The sequence below is a fragment of the Brachyhypopomus gauderio genome, chromosome 13 (genome assembly GCF_052324685.1).
Source record: "Brachyhypopomus gauderio isolate BG-103 chromosome 13, BGAUD_0.2, whole genome shotgun sequence".
Classification (NCBI taxonomy): Eukaryota; Metazoa; Chordata; class Actinopteri; order Gymnotiformes; family Hypopomidae; genus Brachyhypopomus; species Brachyhypopomus gauderio.
The window spans coordinates 4,671,832-4,690,489 of NC_135223.1; the positions used below are offsets into that span (position 1 = coordinate 4,671,832).

The 18,658-nt window shown below is 46.2% G+C and overlaps 5 protein-coding genes across 8 annotated transcripts; 3 read left to right on the forward strand and 2 right to left on the reverse strand.

Moving 5' to 3' along the window:
* Window positions 1–369: 369 nt before the first annotated feature.
* uqcc4 (ubiquinol-cytochrome c reductase complex assembly factor 4) lies at window positions 370–1,757 on the reverse strand. Its single transcript, XM_076970405.1, has 2 exons — window positions 1,350–1,757; window positions 370–964 (listed from the first exon to the last, which is right to left on the reverse strand). Exons 1-2 carry the CDS (start codon window positions 1,430–1,432, stop codon window positions 607–609), a joined length of 441 nt encoding a protein of 146 aa, XP_076826520.1. The 5' UTR covers window positions 1,433–1,757; the 3' UTR covers window positions 370–606.
* chlsn (cholesin) lies at window positions 1,704–11,634 on the forward strand. Of its 2 annotated transcripts, XM_076970394.1 has the most exons (9): window positions 1,708–1,862; window positions 1,986–2,178; window positions 2,347–2,448; window positions 2,762–2,972; window positions 3,836–3,969; window positions 4,391–4,486; window positions 10,651–10,841; window positions 11,009–11,090; window positions 11,275–11,634. In XM_076970394.1, the coding sequence occupies exons 1-9, from the start codon at window positions 1,783–1,785 to the stop codon at window positions 11,461–11,463; spliced, it is 1,278 nt and encodes a 425-aa protein (XP_076826509.1). In that variant the 5' UTR covers window positions 1,708–1,782; the 3' UTR covers window positions 11,464–11,634. The 2 variants fall into 2 exon arrangements, with proteins under 2 accessions (XP_076826510.1, XP_076826509.1); XM_076970395.1 differs by lacking the exon at window positions 4,391–4,486 and having other exon boundaries at window positions 1,704–1,862.
* Window positions 7,030–8,420, reverse strand: LOC143473418 (G-protein coupled estrogen receptor 1-like). Its single transcript, XM_076970398.1, has one exon. It carries the CDS (start codon window positions 8,342–8,344, stop codon window positions 7,355–7,357), a length of 990 nt encoding a protein of 329 aa, XP_076826513.1. The 5' UTR covers window positions 8,345–8,420; the 3' UTR covers window positions 7,030–7,354.
* Window positions 11,635–12,223: 589 nt separating the features above from the next.
* LOC143473417 (retinol dehydrogenase 13-like) lies at window positions 12,224–15,266 on the forward strand. 2 transcript variants are annotated; one of them, XM_076970396.1, is made up of 7 exons: window positions 12,224–12,418; window positions 12,804–12,955; window positions 13,199–13,354; window positions 13,462–13,563; window positions 13,734–13,946; window positions 14,229–14,330; window positions 14,599–15,266. In XM_076970396.1, the coding sequence occupies exons 1-7, from the start codon at window positions 12,354–12,356 to the stop codon at window positions 14,913–14,915; spliced, it is 1,107 nt and encodes a 368-aa protein (XP_076826511.1). In that variant the 5' UTR covers window positions 12,224–12,353; the 3' UTR covers window positions 14,916–15,266. The 2 variants fall into 2 exon arrangements, with proteins under 2 accessions (XP_076826511.1, XP_076826512.1); XM_076970397.1 differs by having other exon boundaries at window positions 12,837–12,955.
* A 138-nt stretch (window positions 15,267–15,404) lies between these two features.
* On the forward strand, window positions 15,405–18,528 carry decr2 (2,4-dienoyl CoA reductase 2, peroxisomal). 2 transcript variants are annotated; one of them, XM_076970400.1, is made up of 10 exons: window positions 15,405–15,662; window positions 15,853–15,937; window positions 16,058–16,126; window positions 16,329–16,380; window positions 16,618–16,753; window positions 16,947–17,071; window positions 17,263–17,356; window positions 17,484–17,588; window positions 17,704–17,943; window positions 18,460–18,528. In XM_076970400.1, the coding sequence occupies exons 2-9, from the start codon at window positions 15,858–15,860 to the stop codon at window positions 17,922–17,924; spliced, it is 882 nt and encodes a 293-aa protein (XP_076826515.1). In that variant the 5' UTR covers window positions 15,405–15,662; window positions 15,853–15,857; the 3' UTR covers window positions 17,925–17,943; window positions 18,460–18,528. The 2 variants fall into 2 exon arrangements, with proteins under 2 accessions (XP_076826515.1, XP_076826514.1); XM_076970399.1 differs by having other exon boundaries at window positions 17,704–17,892.
* The last annotated feature ends 130 nt before the right edge of the window (window positions 18,529–18,658 follow it).

The following is an 18,658-nucleotide window of genomic DNA, read 5'->3' on the forward strand; positions in this document are numbered from 1 at the left end:
AGGGTAAGGATGTTGACTGCACTGAACTTTAGGTGTTCAGAAGTGGGGGCTTTTCATCTTGGCACACCAGTTAAATACATAGTAACAATTGTGATATGCCAGCCTGGGTGAAGCATTTTTGTATATTTTTAACTGCTGGGCATCTTCAGGGATTTCCAAGCTTACAATGACTACCTTCACATGGTTGAGTAAGGTCATGGATTTGAGTGGAAGTGCACGTCCTGAAGTGCAGATCTAGATAGACTGACATGAGTGTAAAATGCTGACCCATCCCCTGCTGTCTGATGTGCTGTGTTGAGGGCTTCACCACTACTGGAGATATTCAACTGCAGTACAACTTTTTGTACACAAGTCATTTAAGGAGATGAACCTGAATTGGCAAAGGCTAAGAACAATTATAATTCACATGCAACAATAAGCGGTTTAACCTAATGACATACGACAGTAATTCATCTTTAATATAGACAGCATGGTATACATTCATGATAATGAGCCCCATGTGCCATCTGTACCAGAATGGCAGGTTCAGAAAAGTTCTGTCAACAGCAGCCAGGCAGATGGAGCGTTCCTTCCCAGATCCTTGAAATGGAATCGACACTTTAAATGTTATTTTGATCCATCTTCATGGGCTTCTGTGGATGCCAACGTGTCCCCATTGCCCTGTTCTGTCTCTGGTTTTGTCAGAAACAAAGGTAAATGTTCAACGTTCCCAAGAGCCTGGTCAACCTCTGATGCCTTCCGGAAAGTGCACCAGAGGAGGAAAGAAATGCAGATGAAACTGAGTGGTAGCACTTTTTTCCAGGACCGCTGGTGGGTGCTCCCCATGGAGCGTTCTACCTTCCAGGTCCGGTGGCTGGCTTTGCTTGTGGAGAACTTCAAGGGCTGGGATTGCTGTTCCTCACCACCTGTGGACCTCTTGGACTTGGAGTTTGAAGTGATGGACAATACCCGCACTGGATACGGCCTACAGAATTAATGGTTGTGGCGGTGTTAGGGCGTTTATGGGTTTTCTTTAACAAATCCATACGTTAAGACGTCAAACGGACAAGTAATAGCTACTTGATGACGAGGAATGATGTAAATCAAAAGCTATTGGCTACTTATGAACGCGAAAACAGAATAATGGACCTATTTGTAAGTGTTGTTGCTGTATGCCTTACAAATATCTAAGGAGTAAATACGGAATCAACCTTAATCTAAAAATAACTAGCTACAAGATACAAATACGAAGGGAAACGAGTAACTAACTGGTTACCCAATAGCAAACTACACGTTCGGTTATAGAAGTAGTCATATCATCCTCGCAATAGATCCTTCATCACACTCACAACTGCAAAAAACATACTTACAATATAATTACCGGCCCAAATCCTCCGGAACGTGCTGAACATCGCGTAACATTTGAAAAGATTCTGCGTCCTATTGATGACATATTGCAGTCTCCTTAAGATGTTCAGGTCAAAATCACATTGTGTCCGACTCTTAGTTATGTCTGGGAGGAACGGAGGCCGTTGCCTTGAGGTTCCGCTTTGAATGAGATTATTTATGCGTGTTCCTTATTTATTTATTTCTTAATGTTTTACAGAAATTCGCTTCCATTGCCAGAGTTTCATCGTGGTGACAATTTTAATATAAATAAAAGCACAAGTCTAGAAAGCCTACAAGCCTAATTACCATTTAACATATCAAATATCTAGTTCGTGTGTAACCATAATATACGTAGACGCCATATTGGTTGGGTCTCCTCTCTCTGGGCTGGCACCGAGTCAACGCAGAGCAACTATGCCTGTATTTTGTGCAGCCTGCGGCTGTAATAACCGACGCAGTATTGAAACCAAATCACGTGGGATTACCTTTCACAAGTAAGATTGAACAATAATTTTTGTCATCGTTTGTAACATTGTTTGGCAATCAACGAAATGCTAACAGCAGGAACTAGCACTCATGATCTCCTGCTCCTTTTTCTTCACATTTACATTTTGAAGGTTTCCCCGTGTCATAGACTTGAGGAGGCAGTGGGAGGTTGCAGTAAGAAGGGAGGGTTTTGTTGCTACCGAGTCATCCAAGATCTGTAGTGAGCACTTCAAGCCAGATGACTTTGACAGGACGGGTCAGATCGTCAGGCTTAGAGATGGTGTGACCCCAACTGTCTTCAGCTTCTCGTCTCATCTGAAAAGAGTTCGTGTATTTTTACTCTACATGCTAACAGAGATGTATATGATTCATTCATATGTAAAACAAAAGTTGTTTAGGAATTAGTGATGTATTGTGTATTACAATACACTGGACCACTAAAACCTTTTCAAAAGTTTATTGTTTTTAAGTGTTATGTTTCTTATATTTTAGCCTGTAGTAAAAAGGAGCACAAAACCTTCAAGGAAAGCTGTAGAGAACCTGCCAGTGGACCTTTCTCAGCACATTCCTGAAAGAGAACCTCAGTCCAATGATGTGAGTATTTGATATGCATCATGTCTCTGGTCATATTAAAATCTCCATTGCTTTTTCAGACATAGTCACGTATACACTTTTCTACATGTTTTGAATAAATAAAGAAATGCACAAATGAACACACACACACACACACACACACACACACACACACACACACACACACAATACCTTTCTCATACGCATTGTGCTGGCAGTAACATTACAGGTATGACATTAAGAATGTTCGCCTGCACATATGCAGTTCCACACACCCAACAACTGTGAGTGGTATCATATCAACATCACTGAACACATGTTCATCCTTAACTAGGACCACTCCTACGACCTGCCCAGATCACCCACGTATCTACAGGCCAGACTCCGTGAAGCTTTGGGTAGAGTGAAGACTCTGCAGCGCGAGAAGCTGAATGCAAAGGCCCGAGAACGCAGAGCAAAGAAAACTATAATGAGTCTTCTGGAGGATCTGAAGGAAAAGAACCGTATAAATGAGGAGTTGAAAGACAGGCTAGACTTTCATTCAGGTACAATCAATTGGGTTAAAATTTATGGTTTTTGTAGTTGGAGCATACACCTTCCTCAGTAAAAATAAATGCACTGGGGGCGCATGGGGGACCTATCCAAGATGGCGCTGCTACGTCAGCGTCATTAGTCCGCGTCAGTCTACGAAGCCGCTACGTATTACGTACGTACGTCAGGGGGCTGCACGCGGCGGCGTGGGTATAGCTGCGTAAGTCGCTGGACTGAATTTCTTTTTTTCATGGTGTTTTAATACATGTAATTAGAACGCAGCTAACGGTGTCTGGACAGTCAAAGTGTACTGGAGTGTGGCTATAAATTTTAATTATACAAGTATATGTAATATTTAGAAACAGAGTTAGATTAGCTATCTAGTTTGATGAATGTAGGAGGCTAGCAGTTATCTAGCTAACGCACTAAACTATCTGAGCAGCTTTCGTTAACCAGCTATGTGACATCCGAATTCAACCTAATGAGTTTGCTTCAAGTTCATTTCTTATTTTAGTCTTACATATTCATAATTACTCTACCATATTTACCTTTCATTAGCAAAGTGAATTTGAAAGTGAATAGTGTTCAGTAGTAACATGTTGTGGTATTGGTTACTGTCACTATACGTCTGGTGTAACATTAACACCCCCCCCCCCCGTAATATTACGTCCTATCACGATGTCACATTACTAGTATAAAATATATAGATTTTTAAAATTATTATTTTTAATATGGTGTAATATTGTGTGTGAATGCTCTGAAGTAAAATTAGACTGAACCCAATTTGTGTGTGAGAATGGTGAACGTTCATGTGCATCTAGACTGTTGGTACTGGTGCTTACGAGGAAATGACCTGACCTGTACATTCTGTGTGCAGGGGGCATTTCTGTTAACATGGCAGCCAGAAGGAAAACCAATGAGAAAAAAACATCAAAAAAAAGGAAAAAAAGATGTGTGAACCAGGACCAAAATGACGACAAGGAAACGGAGAGGAAGCAGACTGATCACGAGGTGTGTGAGTGTGTTTGTGATCTCTTATACCTTAACTGACTTGCATTGTTGTCCTCTCTTTCTCTAGTGCTACCAGTCATGTACAACCGTGTAATGGAAAGCCTTACAGTTCTTTAACTTTGAGATCTGTGCTGTTCGGTCGTAGTTTCATCTAAACTCGCTGGTGTTTCGGGTTGCCTTTGTGAGCTCTGGACCTATGGACAAACGTAGCCCTGTATCACAAAGTATAGGTGCTTGATTCATAACCTTAGTCACTGAATCTCAAATCTCAAGAGGGACGAGATTTTTCATCTGTGTAGTTTGTTCCTCTTTAAGAAAACAAAGAGTATGGTGTAGTTTCTCTGCTGTCAAGATCTGGATCTCTTTGAACTGAGTCTTAAGCAGTGTGTGTGTACGTACATACGTGCGACTGTCTCTGCAGACATCTGAGGCACGTGATGACGCCACAGTGGCCAAGAGGAGGAGAACTGCCAACAGTGATGCCTCTGATGTCATCGGTGACCTCACCAAGAACGAGGTGTGTGGAATTCAGTGAAGTGTCATGGAGCCTCAAGTTTATTTCCGTCCTTTTGATTCATCGCAAACATAAGTGGGTGGAGCTACAGTTTCATACATGTTTGCAAACTGGTCACGCTGCTGGTTTATTAGCAGCAATGCAAATCAGTGGTATTATTACATACATACAGTACAGTAATTCATGCAGCTGCGTTATAAGAAAATGGAAGTGTTTGGAAACAACACCAACTCAGCCATGAAGTGGTAGGCCATGTAAACTGAAGGAGCAGGGTCAGCGGATTCTGAAGCGTAACTTTCTGCTGAGTCAATCCCTACAGACATCAAAACTTCACATGGCCTTCAGATTGGCTCAAGAACAGTGTGTAGAGAGCTTCATGGAATGGGTTTCCATGGTCGAGCAGCTGCATCCAAGCCATACATCACCAAGTGCAATGCAAAGCATCGGATGCAGTGGTGTAAAGCACTCTAGAGCAGTGGAGGTGCGTTCTCTGGAGTGATGAATCGCACTTCTCCATCTGGCAATCTGATGGATGAGTCTGGGTTTGGCGGTTGCCAGGAGAACGGTACTTGTCTGACTGCACTGTGCCAAGTTTGGTGGAGGGGGGGATTATGGTGTGGGGTTGTTTTTCAGGAGCTGGGCTTGCCATAAAGACATGGTGTGGATGAACTTGACTGGCCTGCACAGTCCTGACCTCAACCCGATAGAACACCTTTGGGATGAATTAGAGTGGAGACTGAGAGTCAGGCCTTCTCATCCAACATCAGTATGTGACCTCACAAATACGCTTCTGGAAGAATGGTCAAAAATCCTCATAAACACACTCCTAAACCTTGTGGACAGCCTTCCAGGAAGCGTTGAAGCTGATCTAGCCGCAAAGGGTGGTCCAACGTCATATTGAACCCTATGGATTAGGAATGTGTGTCACTTAAGCTCATATGTTAGTCATGGAAGGTGAGTGAATACCTTTGGCAATATAGTGTATGATCATATGTGCGCGCACGCACACACACACACACACACAGACACACTACTCAAAAAAGGGAACACCTAAACAACAAAATGTAACTCGGTCAACCACACTTCTGTGAAACCAACCGTTCAGTTAGGCAGCAATGCTGATTGTGAATCAATTTCACCTGCTGTTGTGCAAATGGAACAGAAATGAGAGGCAATTAGCAAGACACCCCCTATAAAGGAGTGGTTCTGCAAGTGGTGACCACAGACCTTTTCTCTGTTCTCATCCTTTCTGGCTGATGTTTTGGTCACTTTACCATTTTGTCAGTTCTCTCACCATAGAGGTAGCATGATGCTCTGTCTACAACCCACAGAAGTTGCTCAGGTAGTGCAGCTCATCCAGGATGGCACATCAGTGTGAGCTGTGGCAAGAAGGTTTGCTGTGTCTGTCAGCACAGTGTCCAGAACATGGAGCAGATACCAGGAGACAGGCCAGTACACCAGGAGACGTGGAGGAGGCCATAGGAGGGCAACAACCCAGCAGCAGGACCGCTACCTCCGCCTTTGTGCAAGAAGGAACAGGAGGAGCAGTGCCAGAGCCCTGCAAAATGATCTCCAGCAGGCCACTAATATCCATGTTTCTGCTCAAACTGGCCCTGGGTTCCTTCTGATGCATGACAATGTTAGGCCTCATGTGGCTGAAGTGTGTCAGCAGTTCCTGCACGATGAAGGCATTGATGCTATGGACTGGCCTGCTCGTTCCCCAGACCTGAATCCAATAGAGCACATCTGGGACATCATATGTCATTCAATCCACCAACGTCACATTGCACCACAGCCTGTCCAGGAGTTGACTGATGCTTTAATCCAGGTCTGGGAGGAGATTCCTCAGAAGAACATCCATCACTTCATCAGGAGCATGCCCAGGCATTGTGGGGAGGTCATACAGGCACGTGGAGGCCACACACACTACTGAGCCTCATTTTAACTTGTCTTGAGGAATTTACACTGAAATTGGATTAGCCTGTCATTTGATTTTTCCACTTTGATTTTGAGTATCATTCCAAATCCAGACCTCCATGGGATAATAATTTTGATTTACATTAATCATTTTGGTTATTTTGTTCTCAACGCATTCCAATAGATTTTCAACTGGAAGATTTTATTCATCGAGGTCGATGTGTTCTTTTAGTGTTCCCTTTATTTATTTTAGGTGTATGTATGCATGTATGTATGTATGCATGCATGACATCCTGCCCTAACATTTGAGCTTCCACTCTAACTTGGGTCTTGGGTTAATTGTTCACATAGTTTCATCTGTAATAGCAAGCCCCAGCCTATAAAACCTATAGGGACTACAGAGATTTAGTTTTTGTGCTAAATTTTCTGCAGAATATTTGTCCTCGTCACATAAATGAATCCCTAAGCGTTTGACTATCGGTCTGAGTCGAGCCCGTCACGTGTGACACAGCCGTCACGCTTCACTGAAACCTGGCAGCAGAATCTTATTCCTAAATAAGGAGAAAGTGCAAACGAACCAGAACAAGCTACATCTGATATTCCTCATGTCATGTAATCCTGAACACAAACACCAGCATTTAGGGTTTTCATACACATACAGAAAGATATGCTGTTATAAGTATGACCATAGTTTCAACACAATTTAACTCCGTCTGTTGTTATGTGGGTCTTGGAGAGGTTGGTGTCCTTTGTGCGTGTGTCTGCACACGTGTGCGTCTTTTGGGGTTGGGGAAGGTGTTGGTTTTAGTTTCAGCCATCGCATTACTCACACACACACACACACACACACTCTCCCTCTCTCTCGCACACACACACACACACACACACACACACACACACACACTTTCTGTTCAAGTTTCCGCTCCCACTTTTCCTCCTCCTCATCTCAGTTGGTCACGTGCGGAGGGTCACGTGCGTGTAGAGGCAGCGCATGTGGCGTTCAAGGAACCGGTTCAGTTTGCGTCTGAAGGTTCGCCCCAGCAGGCCGTAGACCAGAGGGTTGAGGCAGCTGTTGGCGCACGCGGCTAACGTGACCACGTGACCCAAAAGCGGATACTGCTGCCACAGCGTGCTGTTACAGCGGCGGTGCAGAGGCTCGGCGGTGCCGCTCAGAAGGCGCACGCCGATCAGGATGTTCTCGGGCAGCCAACATGCGAAGAACACGCCCACCGCAGCCACGATCATGCGCAGGGCTTTGGCCCGCCGCGGGCGTCCGGACCGTAGCAGCACCCGGCCGATCAGGCTGTAGCAAACACCCATCACGCAGAACGGCACCGCGAAGCCCAGCGTCACCTCTAGCCACTGCACCTCGGCCACGCCCGCGAAGCAGAAGCCCCGCCCCCACCCGTGATGGGCGTGGGCCGCAGCGAACGGCAGCAGGGTGCAGGCGGTGGCCGCCGCCCAGATCGCGGCGCACACCCTGCGGGCGCTGGCGCCGTCTGCGTGCAGGGCCCGGGACGAGAGGCCCGTCAGCGCCACGTAGCGATCCAGGCTCATCCAGGTGAGGAAGAAGATGCTGCTGTACATGTGCACCTGGAGGAAGAGCGCCATGCAGGTGCACAGCGCCGCGTTGTCGTAATAACGCGCGCTCAGGTTGAAGACCTCGATCAGCGAGTCCAGCACCAAGACCAGGTCGGCCAGCGCCAGGTTGGTGAAGTAGACGTCCGGGGTGCTGGCGCGCTGCCAGGGGTCGGAGTTCACCAGCAGGATCAGGACGTTACCCACGAGGCCGAGCGGGAGAAGCACGGCCGTGTAGATGCAGGACAGGAGAAGGCTAACCAAGTAAAAGTCCGAGTCGGTGCCGTTGGTGCCGTCTGGAGGCCAGGAGAGGTTGGAGTTGTTCTGAGTGATGGGGGTGGGAGCGAAGGTCAAGAGACTGTCCATCCTCTTCCTCTCTTACTGGATCACTTCTGGGGTTACGCTGTGAGAGAACAGACAGTGGAGAGCCGTTTCTTCCCTTGATGCTGAAACAAAAACCCAAAACACAACACATAAGAGATTTCTGGAGTCTCCCCCTCCCCCACCAGCTCACGTCATTCTCATTAACACCAGGTAACGGTGCCCTCGTAGTTGAACGCAAGCACCAATCACGTCTTGTAGCCGGCACGCGTCCACACCCGCCCGGTCCCCAGCCGCGAGCCGGAGGAGAGCGCGGAAACTGAGCGTGGTTGAGAGGTGACGCGGGTGAGCTCTGTTAGCGTAGCCGTACGTGATGGACTCGCCCTCGGGCTGATCTGCGAGTACTCGTTTGCTCTCTACTCTAATAGCGCGGCCGTGACCGTGGAGAATAGGTCTGTGACTGAACCGTGAGAGGACCTCACCCCAAAGCTGAAGCGTGCCGTGTCGAAACGGCCTTTGAAAAGGCCGTCGGACTACCAGCAGATCGTAACTGCACTCCGGTGCTGCTGTGTTACTGCTTTGCCAGTGGTGTTCGTTGTTGTTGTTAACTAACTTTAACTTGGATTTGGCCACAGCTTTCAGTCTGAAGTGTATTTGTAGAGAAGAATCCCTACCTTTCCATGTGAAGCACCTCTTCTCTGTGCTGCGTCCACCTCAGAGTCTCTTCTTGCATCTGACTTTAACCCCACACCTGCTTTCCCTCCCTCCCTCTCTCCCTCCCTCCCTCTCTCTCACTCACTCTATTCTTCCACCTCTTTGTTTCCCTCCCTCCCTCTGTTCCTAAAGCCTCACCTTTCTCTCTCTCTCTCTCTCTCTCTCTCTCTCTCTCACTCGCACTCTTTCCATAGCTTTTTAATCTCTCTCTCTCTCTCTCTCTCTCTCTCTCTCTCTCTCTCTCTTTCTCTCCATAGTTTTTTAATCAATCAGGCTAATGGATGCCGAGTATATATAAATATGTAAATACAGGTGAACCGGTCAGACACACAATCTCCATCATTGTTTATGCCAAAATATTACAATGTATTGGTCAACTTTGAGTGGTCCATAGTCACCCCCAACCCGCCACAACTCGGCTGGTTGACCAAGTTTGTGTGCGTGCGGGCTTGATTTTGTGTTTGTTGTAGTCCAGAACTATGTGGATGGTTGACCAACGGTCACACGGACATGTTCCTGGAAGGCTTTTTCCAAGAAACATGGTCTCCGTTATCATCCGGATCTTCTGAAGGGATTTGGGCTCCAGACGCAGGGACGTCTGGTCTTTACGTGTCTGCCCAATAATCGTCTTTTTCTATCGCATTCTACCGTTACCCGCAAGCATCAGCGTAGGGTAAACATGCGTCTTGCTCGCTAAATGGCTTTCACGGCATGGGGTTGAAATGATTTTAACGAGAGATTTGATTCTAATTTCCACATCAATCATTCAGACGCTTCAGTCGCTGGAATGTACTGATAGCGAACGCGGCCACTCTTGGTTACTGTTGCCGGTTCGGTCGGTCTTTCAGGCTGGTGCTCCACACCAGTTTTCCAGCTAATGGTGTAGCACACACATCTCGCAGGTGTTTTGATATTATTCAAAATGACTGATAACTCTTCCAATTAACGTTTCAATACTTTAAAAAACTTTACGAAAAATGTTGTCGTATGTAGTCAAAACTCTGGTCCTGTCCTCTATCCTACTGTCCAATCACATCATTATTTATTCATCTCACGAACGAAGAGATATCAGGGCATCTTGCAGCTGGTCGGTGACGTGTTAATATTAACTCGACTTTCTGACTGGCTTTTGCCATTAATGCAAACGTTCCAACATTAGTTGTGTATCCTTTTTACATTAAAAAACACACCTAAATCTCAGTCAGTGCATCCATGGTAGTGAGCAGTGATTTGCTACCACACTCAGATCTTTTAGAATAGAAGCTTTTAGAAAACACATTTTATGAACTATGTTTATTTCATTTCATTATGTTTATTTCATTATGCACTTCCCACTTCTGAAGTGTTAGAAGTGCCTGATGATGATATTTGATCATATTAACAGATAATTTGGGTAAAGTTTAAATTTATGCAGAAATGTATGACTCAATCGGACTTGTATTACATAATGAATGTAATGAATCTTTGACTAGTATGGTGGATGGCAACAGTTGCCAAGGTAGGATTGGATATACAAAATTAAAAAAAAAAATTTTTTATCATTCTGCCCAACTACCTCAGCAACGACAGTGTACACGACTCCAACTACCCGTCTGTGTTGTTTGCGTGTTAATCCTGTTTTCACGCTCCCTCTCAAGAGTTTGGAAGGGCTCCCCACACCCACAGAAGAGGAAGACCTGACTCCGGAGGAGAGGAGAGTGGCGGAGAGGAAGCTGAAGAAGCTCCGGCGGAAGGCGGAGAAGCAAAAGCAGAAGGAGATGGGGAAGAAGGAGGCGGAGCCTAGCAAAACAAGCTCCGCCCAGACACAGGCTCTGGAATATCTCACATGGTAGAACACAAGCCCCCAGCCACACGGACAAGCTGGCAGATATAGTTGTATTTATACGTAGGTTAGAGTTTGTCAACTTGTGTGTGTGTGTGTGTGTGTGTGTGTGTGTGTGTGTGTGTGTGTGTGTGTGTGTGTGTGTGTGTGTGTGTGTGTGTGCGCGCGTGCAGCTGGTCAGAGAAGCGGGAGGAGTGGAAGTTTCAGAAGACAAGGCAGGTGTGGTTACTGCAGCACATGTACGACAGTGAGAAGGTAATAAACCGCCGCCTGCCGTTAGCAAGCTCCTGATTCATAGATCAAAATAATAAAACACTTGACACAACGGTCTCTCTCTCTTTCTCTCATTCATTCTGTCTTTCTCTCTCTCTCTCTCCTCATTTCCTCCCTTTCTCCCTCGTCTTCCTCCCTGCCCCTCCCCCCTTCTCACCTGTCTCAGGTGTCTGATGCTCATTTCAAGGTGCTATTGTCGTATCTAGAGGGCCTGCGTGGGGTTGCCCGGGACACCACCGCTAAGAAGGCCGAGGCGATTGTGCGTTTCGGGGAGGGGCCAGAGGAGGTCAAGGGCGGGGCCACAGACTCCCAGAAGACACTCAGGGCTAGAGAAGTTGTTCAGATTCTCTCGTGACCAAACGAGGAGACCAGGACAATCCGTCCTTCGCCTGTCTGTCCGTTGCTCTCTCATGTACAGCTGTGTTTGCCAGTGCCGGTCACCAGGACGACGACAGAATGTTTGAATGTGTGGATATTTCCTGTTCATGAAATGATTTTATAATAAAGATTTGGTTTGGTGTTTGCATTTGTTTTCTGTTGATTACCATAAAGTTATTTTAGGTAACTCTAAGAATGTCTTAGGGTTTACTTTCTAATAAATGTAATAATTATGAGTGGGTATGTGTTACATCTTAGGGATTCTTACTTAGCAGGAGTCCATAAGCTTTGAAACTTTGAACCATGTCGTTGGTGCTTTCATTTACAGCAAAAACCTGCAAATACGTGGTTTGATATTTTAAAAAGCAACAGCGTAACAGAACCCTTCCTTAAGAAGGAAAACTGCTCAGGATACTGTGCTTGAATTATAGTATCCCAAAAACGGACCAGCTCTGGTGTCAAAACTAAATATGAAATAATTGTCAAAATGTTCATTTTGGTCCAGAAACGCTACTCGCAGTACTTGTCAAAAAAGGTTTTCTTCCGTTAAATGTTTTGACCACCAGGTGGTGCTGTAGGCTTTCATTAAATAGATTTGACCACCAGGTGGTGCTGTAGGCTTTTATTAAATAGGTTTGACCACCAGGTGGCGCTGTAGGCTTTCATTAAATCGGTTTGACCACCAGGTGGTGCTGTAGGCTTTCATTAAATAGGTTTGTGCGATGCGTACAGTCGAAGTACATGTGACGTTCACCTTGTACATGTAGCTAGTTAGCTGGCGAGCATAGTGGAGCGTTTTCATCTAATATGATTAATTGTTGATATTTTATTCGCTTATGTAAATAAATAATAAGTCGCTCTCCCACGATGAGTAAATATATCCTCCCCGCGTCTGTATTCGGGACTGTTTTTGGGTGTGCCGTGTTGCTAAAGTAAGTGACACAAGCTAGCTAGCCTGGCTAGCCTTCAATGTCCTAGCACAGACCTGAGGTATCTAGGTGTAATTCTCAAAATCCTCAATTATGTGAAATTCCACTATAATGCATATAATATACACTAGTCTAAACTTAGGAGGGAGAAAAGGTGAAAATGAAAAAGTGCCCCATTCGTCTTTGCTATTCGTCTTTGATGTTTTGTAAGGGAAACCATAACAAAAGCAGAGCAGTCCCTCAGTTAGCAATTTAGTCTCACATGTCATGTGTATATGGTGTATACCCGTGAGAAATGGAGAAATTGCGCTAAGATCAGAAGGTTTATTAATAGAAATCACAATTTCATAGTGACTATAAACTCATTGTAAAACTTCATCACTATGAGTCTGTGGTACCAGATTCATTCTAAACTCTGTAGGAACCACATGACCGGAGGCCCCTGCCCCAGTAAAGCTAGGATCCCTGGCAAAACGGTGGTCATAACTGGGGCAAATACAGGAATCGGGAAGGAGACCGCCCGCGAGCTTGCCAAGAGAGGTGTGGTACAGTTCTACAATTTGGTTACAGTCTAGGCTCATTTTGACCGATTCACAAATAATCAGGTTTATGTGATTTCAGAAAACCACATCAGTTATTCGTTGACAAATAATTCAGAGTTCAACCATAATCATTTAGTTTAAACTGGGCGTCTTTTAATGCTTATAAGAAGGTTAACCCATGTTCTTGCTGTGTATGTGATGCTTTACATATTAAGGGACTGCTCCTCTTGTTTCTGGGCAGGGGGAAGGATTATTATGGGCTGTCGGGACATGGAGAAGTGTGAAGCAGCCGCGTGTGAGATCAGAGGCTCCACGCTGAACCCCCACGTTTACGCGCGACACATCGACCTGGCCTCGGTCCAATCCATACGGCGATTTGCGGAGGAGATCAACCGGGGTGAGACGACCGTACCTAAGCACATCCGTTCACTGTGGTAGAGCGGTACAGTGGTGTCCGGTGAGCCCCCACAGGACCGTATCATGTCCTCTGTCTCATTGTCACAGAGAAGAGAGTGGACGTCCTGATCAATAACGCTGCTGTCATGAGGTGTCCCGCGGGGAAGACGCAGGATGGCTTTGACATGCAGTTTGGAGTCAACTACCTGGGTGAGAAGGTCTGGGGGGTCAGCCAGGCACACGTAGCAGAACCTGGATCTTCTTCCCATGTGCATCTGATCTAAGTTCATTCGGTTCGCAGTTCTACTTCCTGTTGTTATTCAAATCAGCTGTTCATACTGAGGAGTGATTGGTTGCTTCCTTTGTCTGCTCGGCACTAGGCCATTTCCTCTTGACCAATCTGCTGCTGGACAAGCTGAAGGACTCCGCCCCCAGCAGGGTGATTAACCTATCGTCTTTGGTGCACATTGTTGGGGAGATTGACTTTGAGGACCTGAACTGGGACAAGAAGAAGTTTAACACTAAGAAAGCGTACTGTCAGAGCAAGCTCGCCATCGTGCTCTTCACACGCGAACTCGCCCGCAGACTTGAGGGTGAGTGAGTGTGTGTGTGTGTGTGTGTGTTTGTGTGTGTGTGTGTGTGTGTGTGTGTGTGTGTGTGTGTGAGTGAGTGAGAGAGACTTCTGGTTCTGATGATGAGTTAGTGAGGGTTGTTTATTTTGGTGTTTTCCCACCCTGGTGCTGGACTGACCGAGCTCCCAGCGAACACCCATCAGCGGTTATATTGGAGTCAGCAAAATGTGCCGAATGAGAGATGGGTCCTGGAAAAGATTTGTTCGACTATGTAGCCGCTGTGTGTGTGTGTGTGTGTGTTAGGTTCAGGAGTGACGGTAAACGCCCTGCACCCCGGCGTTGTGGCCACGGATCTTGGCAGACACACTGGCATGCATCAGTCTCAGTTCTCCAGCACAGTTCTCAGTGAGTTGCTCATCATTTTACCACTCAGCACATCACACTGGACATAGAGAGGGAGTCAGGAGTGCCATCAAGGGTCTTTCCTCTGAACACAAAGGTGTGTGTGTGTGTGTGTGTGTGTGTGTGTGTGTGTGTGTGTGTGTGTGTGTGTGTGTGTGTGTGTGTGTGTGTGTGTGTGTGTGTGTGTGTGTGTGTGTGTGTGTGTGTGTGTGTGTGTGTGTGTGTGTGTGTGTGTGTGTGTGTGTGTGTGTGTGTTCTTCACTTTCCTCAGGTCCCATTTTCTACCTCTTGGTGAAGTCCCCTGTACTCGGAGCACAACCTAGTGTCTACCTGGCCGTTGCCGAGGAGCTTGAGGGCGTGACTGGCCGTTACTATGATGTAATGACCGAGAAAGAGCCCGCCCCCCAAGCTTTGGACCAGGAAGCGGCGGTCAGACTTTGGGACATCAGCGCGTCCATGGTTGGCCTGGACACGTCCATTCCTATGCCGACGTCGTCTTCGCAGGCTGTCCCCGCCATGACACACACAGCCGCTTCTGAACGACCTCGGGCTATCCCCACGGCGACTGCTGCTGTGACAACGGCATGAGACTCACGGAGCCCTATAAAGAGTCAAACGACTCAAACGAACATGCCAGAACGCAGCGGACGATACTGTGTGGCCCGCGCACGCTCGTGCTCTGATGAAGACAGCCTGACGACGTCGTGGCCTGACGGGCGTTTTGGGTGGAGCTGCTCAGGTTATTAGCCTGAAGGGCTGTGATCCTTCCTGCAGGTGGCGTTATACTCCTCAACAGAGCAGAGACTGGTGCTATATGCCTGCCAGTCATAGGCACATCTGTGATGTGTATTAAAGAACACAGGAAGCAGAGATTATTATGAGATTTAAAGTAAATTATGTATTCATGTATGCTAAAAAAAAATAAACAGTAATTCTCGAGGTGGTGCTCTTGATTTCAGTTTGCCTGAAGCTACAGTAAGGTGCTATCAGCACTATGGGTGAGGGGGTGATGTACGGTGATAACAATATTGAAGTCACCGCATCATAGCGTCAAGTACGATAAGATAACTCCTTTAATACGATAAAAACCTTTCCCCATCAAAGGCCCGTGTAAACCCGCCTCACACACGCCTTTGTTAGAACGCGCGGGACTCCATGTCCCATAATGCACCACGACCACATGACATCACTTGTTGACCCGTACAAGGTACAGCGCAACTTTGCTTTACATTTTCTCCGTGCAGGATGATCAAAACTTTTCGTCCGCGGTGAGGTCGCACACCTGGTGTCCGGACCGGTCCACTTTTATACGCTTTTTTTGAAGATTACGTGACGGTATACCGATTCGCACGCGCATGTTTTTGAGATCTTTTGAGTTGTATATAGTAACAATGAGGACGCAAATTCATATAGCTTCTTATCTGTTCGCTAGCGTTTACAACCTTAAAACATTAAAACCTTAAAAACACGCTATATAAAGATGACCGACGTGTTGGTAATGGTATTTCTGCGGCGTTTTCCCCAGTGAGGATGGCTGGGGCCCCGGAGGACGTTGACACGGACGACTGTTTGAGCAGTTACACGCATGTGTACAGCGCAGACCTGCTCAAGTACGCAAGAGCACTCACACACACTTACCTGTGTTTGGTTAAAAAAGTGCAACGAACGCATATCGAGTATGTGCTTATGTACAAAACTTTAAGGGCGTGTGTGTGTGTGTGTGTTTCCAGGGACCAGGTGGCCTTTATAACGGGCGGTGGCTCTGGTATTGGGTTCCGTATTGCTGAGGTTCTAATGAGGTAGGTCTCTCTCAGTATTGCGCAGTCTGTCCTTAATTTAGAGTACATTGTCACCTCACCTAGTGCTCTTCACCTACTATCTTCTGTCAGCTTTAGCTGTATGACCGTGGTTCCAAGAAGACATATTTACCCATCAGAACACCAGTAAAACCACTTTTTGTCCTCTTGTAAGTAAGTATTCTGTCCCATCTGTCTCTCCCAGGCATGGCTGTGACACTGCCATCGCCAGCAGGAACCCAGAGAAGCTCTCGGAGGTAACGCGTACACACACTTTCAAAAAAGCCATTAAACATTTATTCTCTCATGCCCTTTACAAGTCCAAAGAACCGTAGTGAGAAGCTCCGTACTGCTCAGGTGTGGCTGATTCACGGAGAACACGGCTTCCCAACCTCAAACATACACCTCCTGCTGGGTCTATTCTCTTACTTGGTTAATCCTCCATTATTTGTAAGATTAGTGTGTGTTTGCGAGCTGCTGTCTGTGATTGACAGGCAGCGAGGAAGCTGACCGCTGCGACCGGCAGACGCTGCCTGCCCCTGCAGATGGACGTCAGGCAGCCAGACACCATCTCCGCCGCTGTGGACGAGACCCTGAAGCAGTTTGGACGTGTAGACATTCTCATCAACAGTGCGGTTGGGGTTGGGGTCGGCCTAGGGATCAAATCATTTGTAGAGCCATTAGGATATAGAAAGATTTTGATTAAATGAGTGTCAATGTTGAAAGAACACAGATGTCGCAGTTAAACCCAAGTACCATCATTTCATTAATGGAGTTTGAATGCAATTATTTCCTAACTGGGATTATTGCCTTGACATGGCAGATGCAGCCGGGAATTTTCTGTGTCCTGCAAGCTCTCTCTCCTTCAACGCCTTCAGGACCATCCTGGAGATTGATACCATGGGGACCTTCAACACTAGCAAAGTCATCTATGACAAATGGTTCAAGGTATAGACATGGGAAACATGACAAAAAATATGGCAAAAGAAGCAGCTTGCAAACACACACACACAAACGTTTTCTCAACTAGCACTTAGTTTAGCGGGCTATGCTTAACCTGACCTTGGGTTAGCCTGTTTCTTAGGCAGATGATCTATCTTTAATCTTTATTTGAGGCAATATAATTGTGTGTGTGTCAGGACCACGGAGGCTCTGTTGTGAACATCTCCGCTACCCTTGGGTACAGGGGCCAGGCACTGCAGGTGCATGCTGGGTCAGCGAAGGCTGCTAATGGTGCGTACGTGTCATGGAAATGTGGGGTGGAACACTGTGCCTGTGCAGTTGGGATGGACAGTACACACTGAGTGTAACCGAATCACGCCCCTCTGGGGTGTGTGTGTGTGTGTCTGTGTTCATGCAGATGCCATGACGAGGCACTTGGCAGTTGAGTGGGGTCCCAGCGGTGTGAGGGTAAACACAGTGGCACCTGGACCCATCTCTGGGACAGAGGGCTACCGCCGTCTCGGTGTGTGTGTGTGTGTGTGTGTGTGTGTGTGTGTTTCGATGTTTAATATTATTTATGGTTACAAGCCGAAGCCTGTGTTATGAATAGTGTGTTTCCCCTTCCACGTGCATCTCAGGTGGCCCAACCGCGGAACGCACGGAATCGTTCCGGAACATTCCGCTGCAGCGGGCGGGGAACAAGACGGAAATGGCGCATGCTGTCCTCTTCCTGGCTAGTCGCGCTGCTTCCTACGTCACTGGAGCCACGCTGGTGGCGGACGGAGGGGCGTGGTTCACCTCGGCCAATGACGTGGAGCGCCTGTTGGGTATATTCTCCTCTCACTCTGCTAAACTCTGAGAGACAGCAGACAGCACAGGTGTGTGTGTGTGTGTGTGTGTGTGTGTGTGTGTGTGTGTGTGTGTGTGTGTGTGTGTTATGGTTATTGTCAGTTATTAGTGTTTATATCTACTGTACTAGATATTACTTAATTAATATTACATTAATTACATTAATATTAATGAATTAACCAAATTATTTGACTGATTCCATGCTTTCCTGTTCAATTTCACAGTACAAACCCTAACCTTTCTGAAACATGTATTCCTACCCAAATAATGATTTATAATTGTTTTTTTACCAAAGAAATTCCAGATGATATAATCAGACCTTAGTGTAATGGTTAAATTGTTTAGAGAAATATTCCTGGGTGTGTGAATATCCAGTCACTGTAGTTGTAATGTAAATGTGATATATGGTTGTGAGCACTGGAAACAAAATCAAAAATGCATTTCATTGCTTTATACTAAAATAACACACGATTAAGTCATCCCAAATTGAGCTCAGGTGTGCGCTGCTGTTTTGTGATCCGTTTTATTCCCTCTTTGTTTTCAAGGGTTTTGGTCATCAGAGAAGAAAAAAGACAAATGAACCTTAAAAAATAAAAACCGCTGTGTGTACACTACTTCTGGGTTTGATTGATTAATACATTTTCATAACTGGATTAGATGAACGCTTGATAACATTACATAATGTTGTTAATCATAACATGTTGGAAATTAAGGGAGTTATTTGAAATATTTGAATAAAAAATT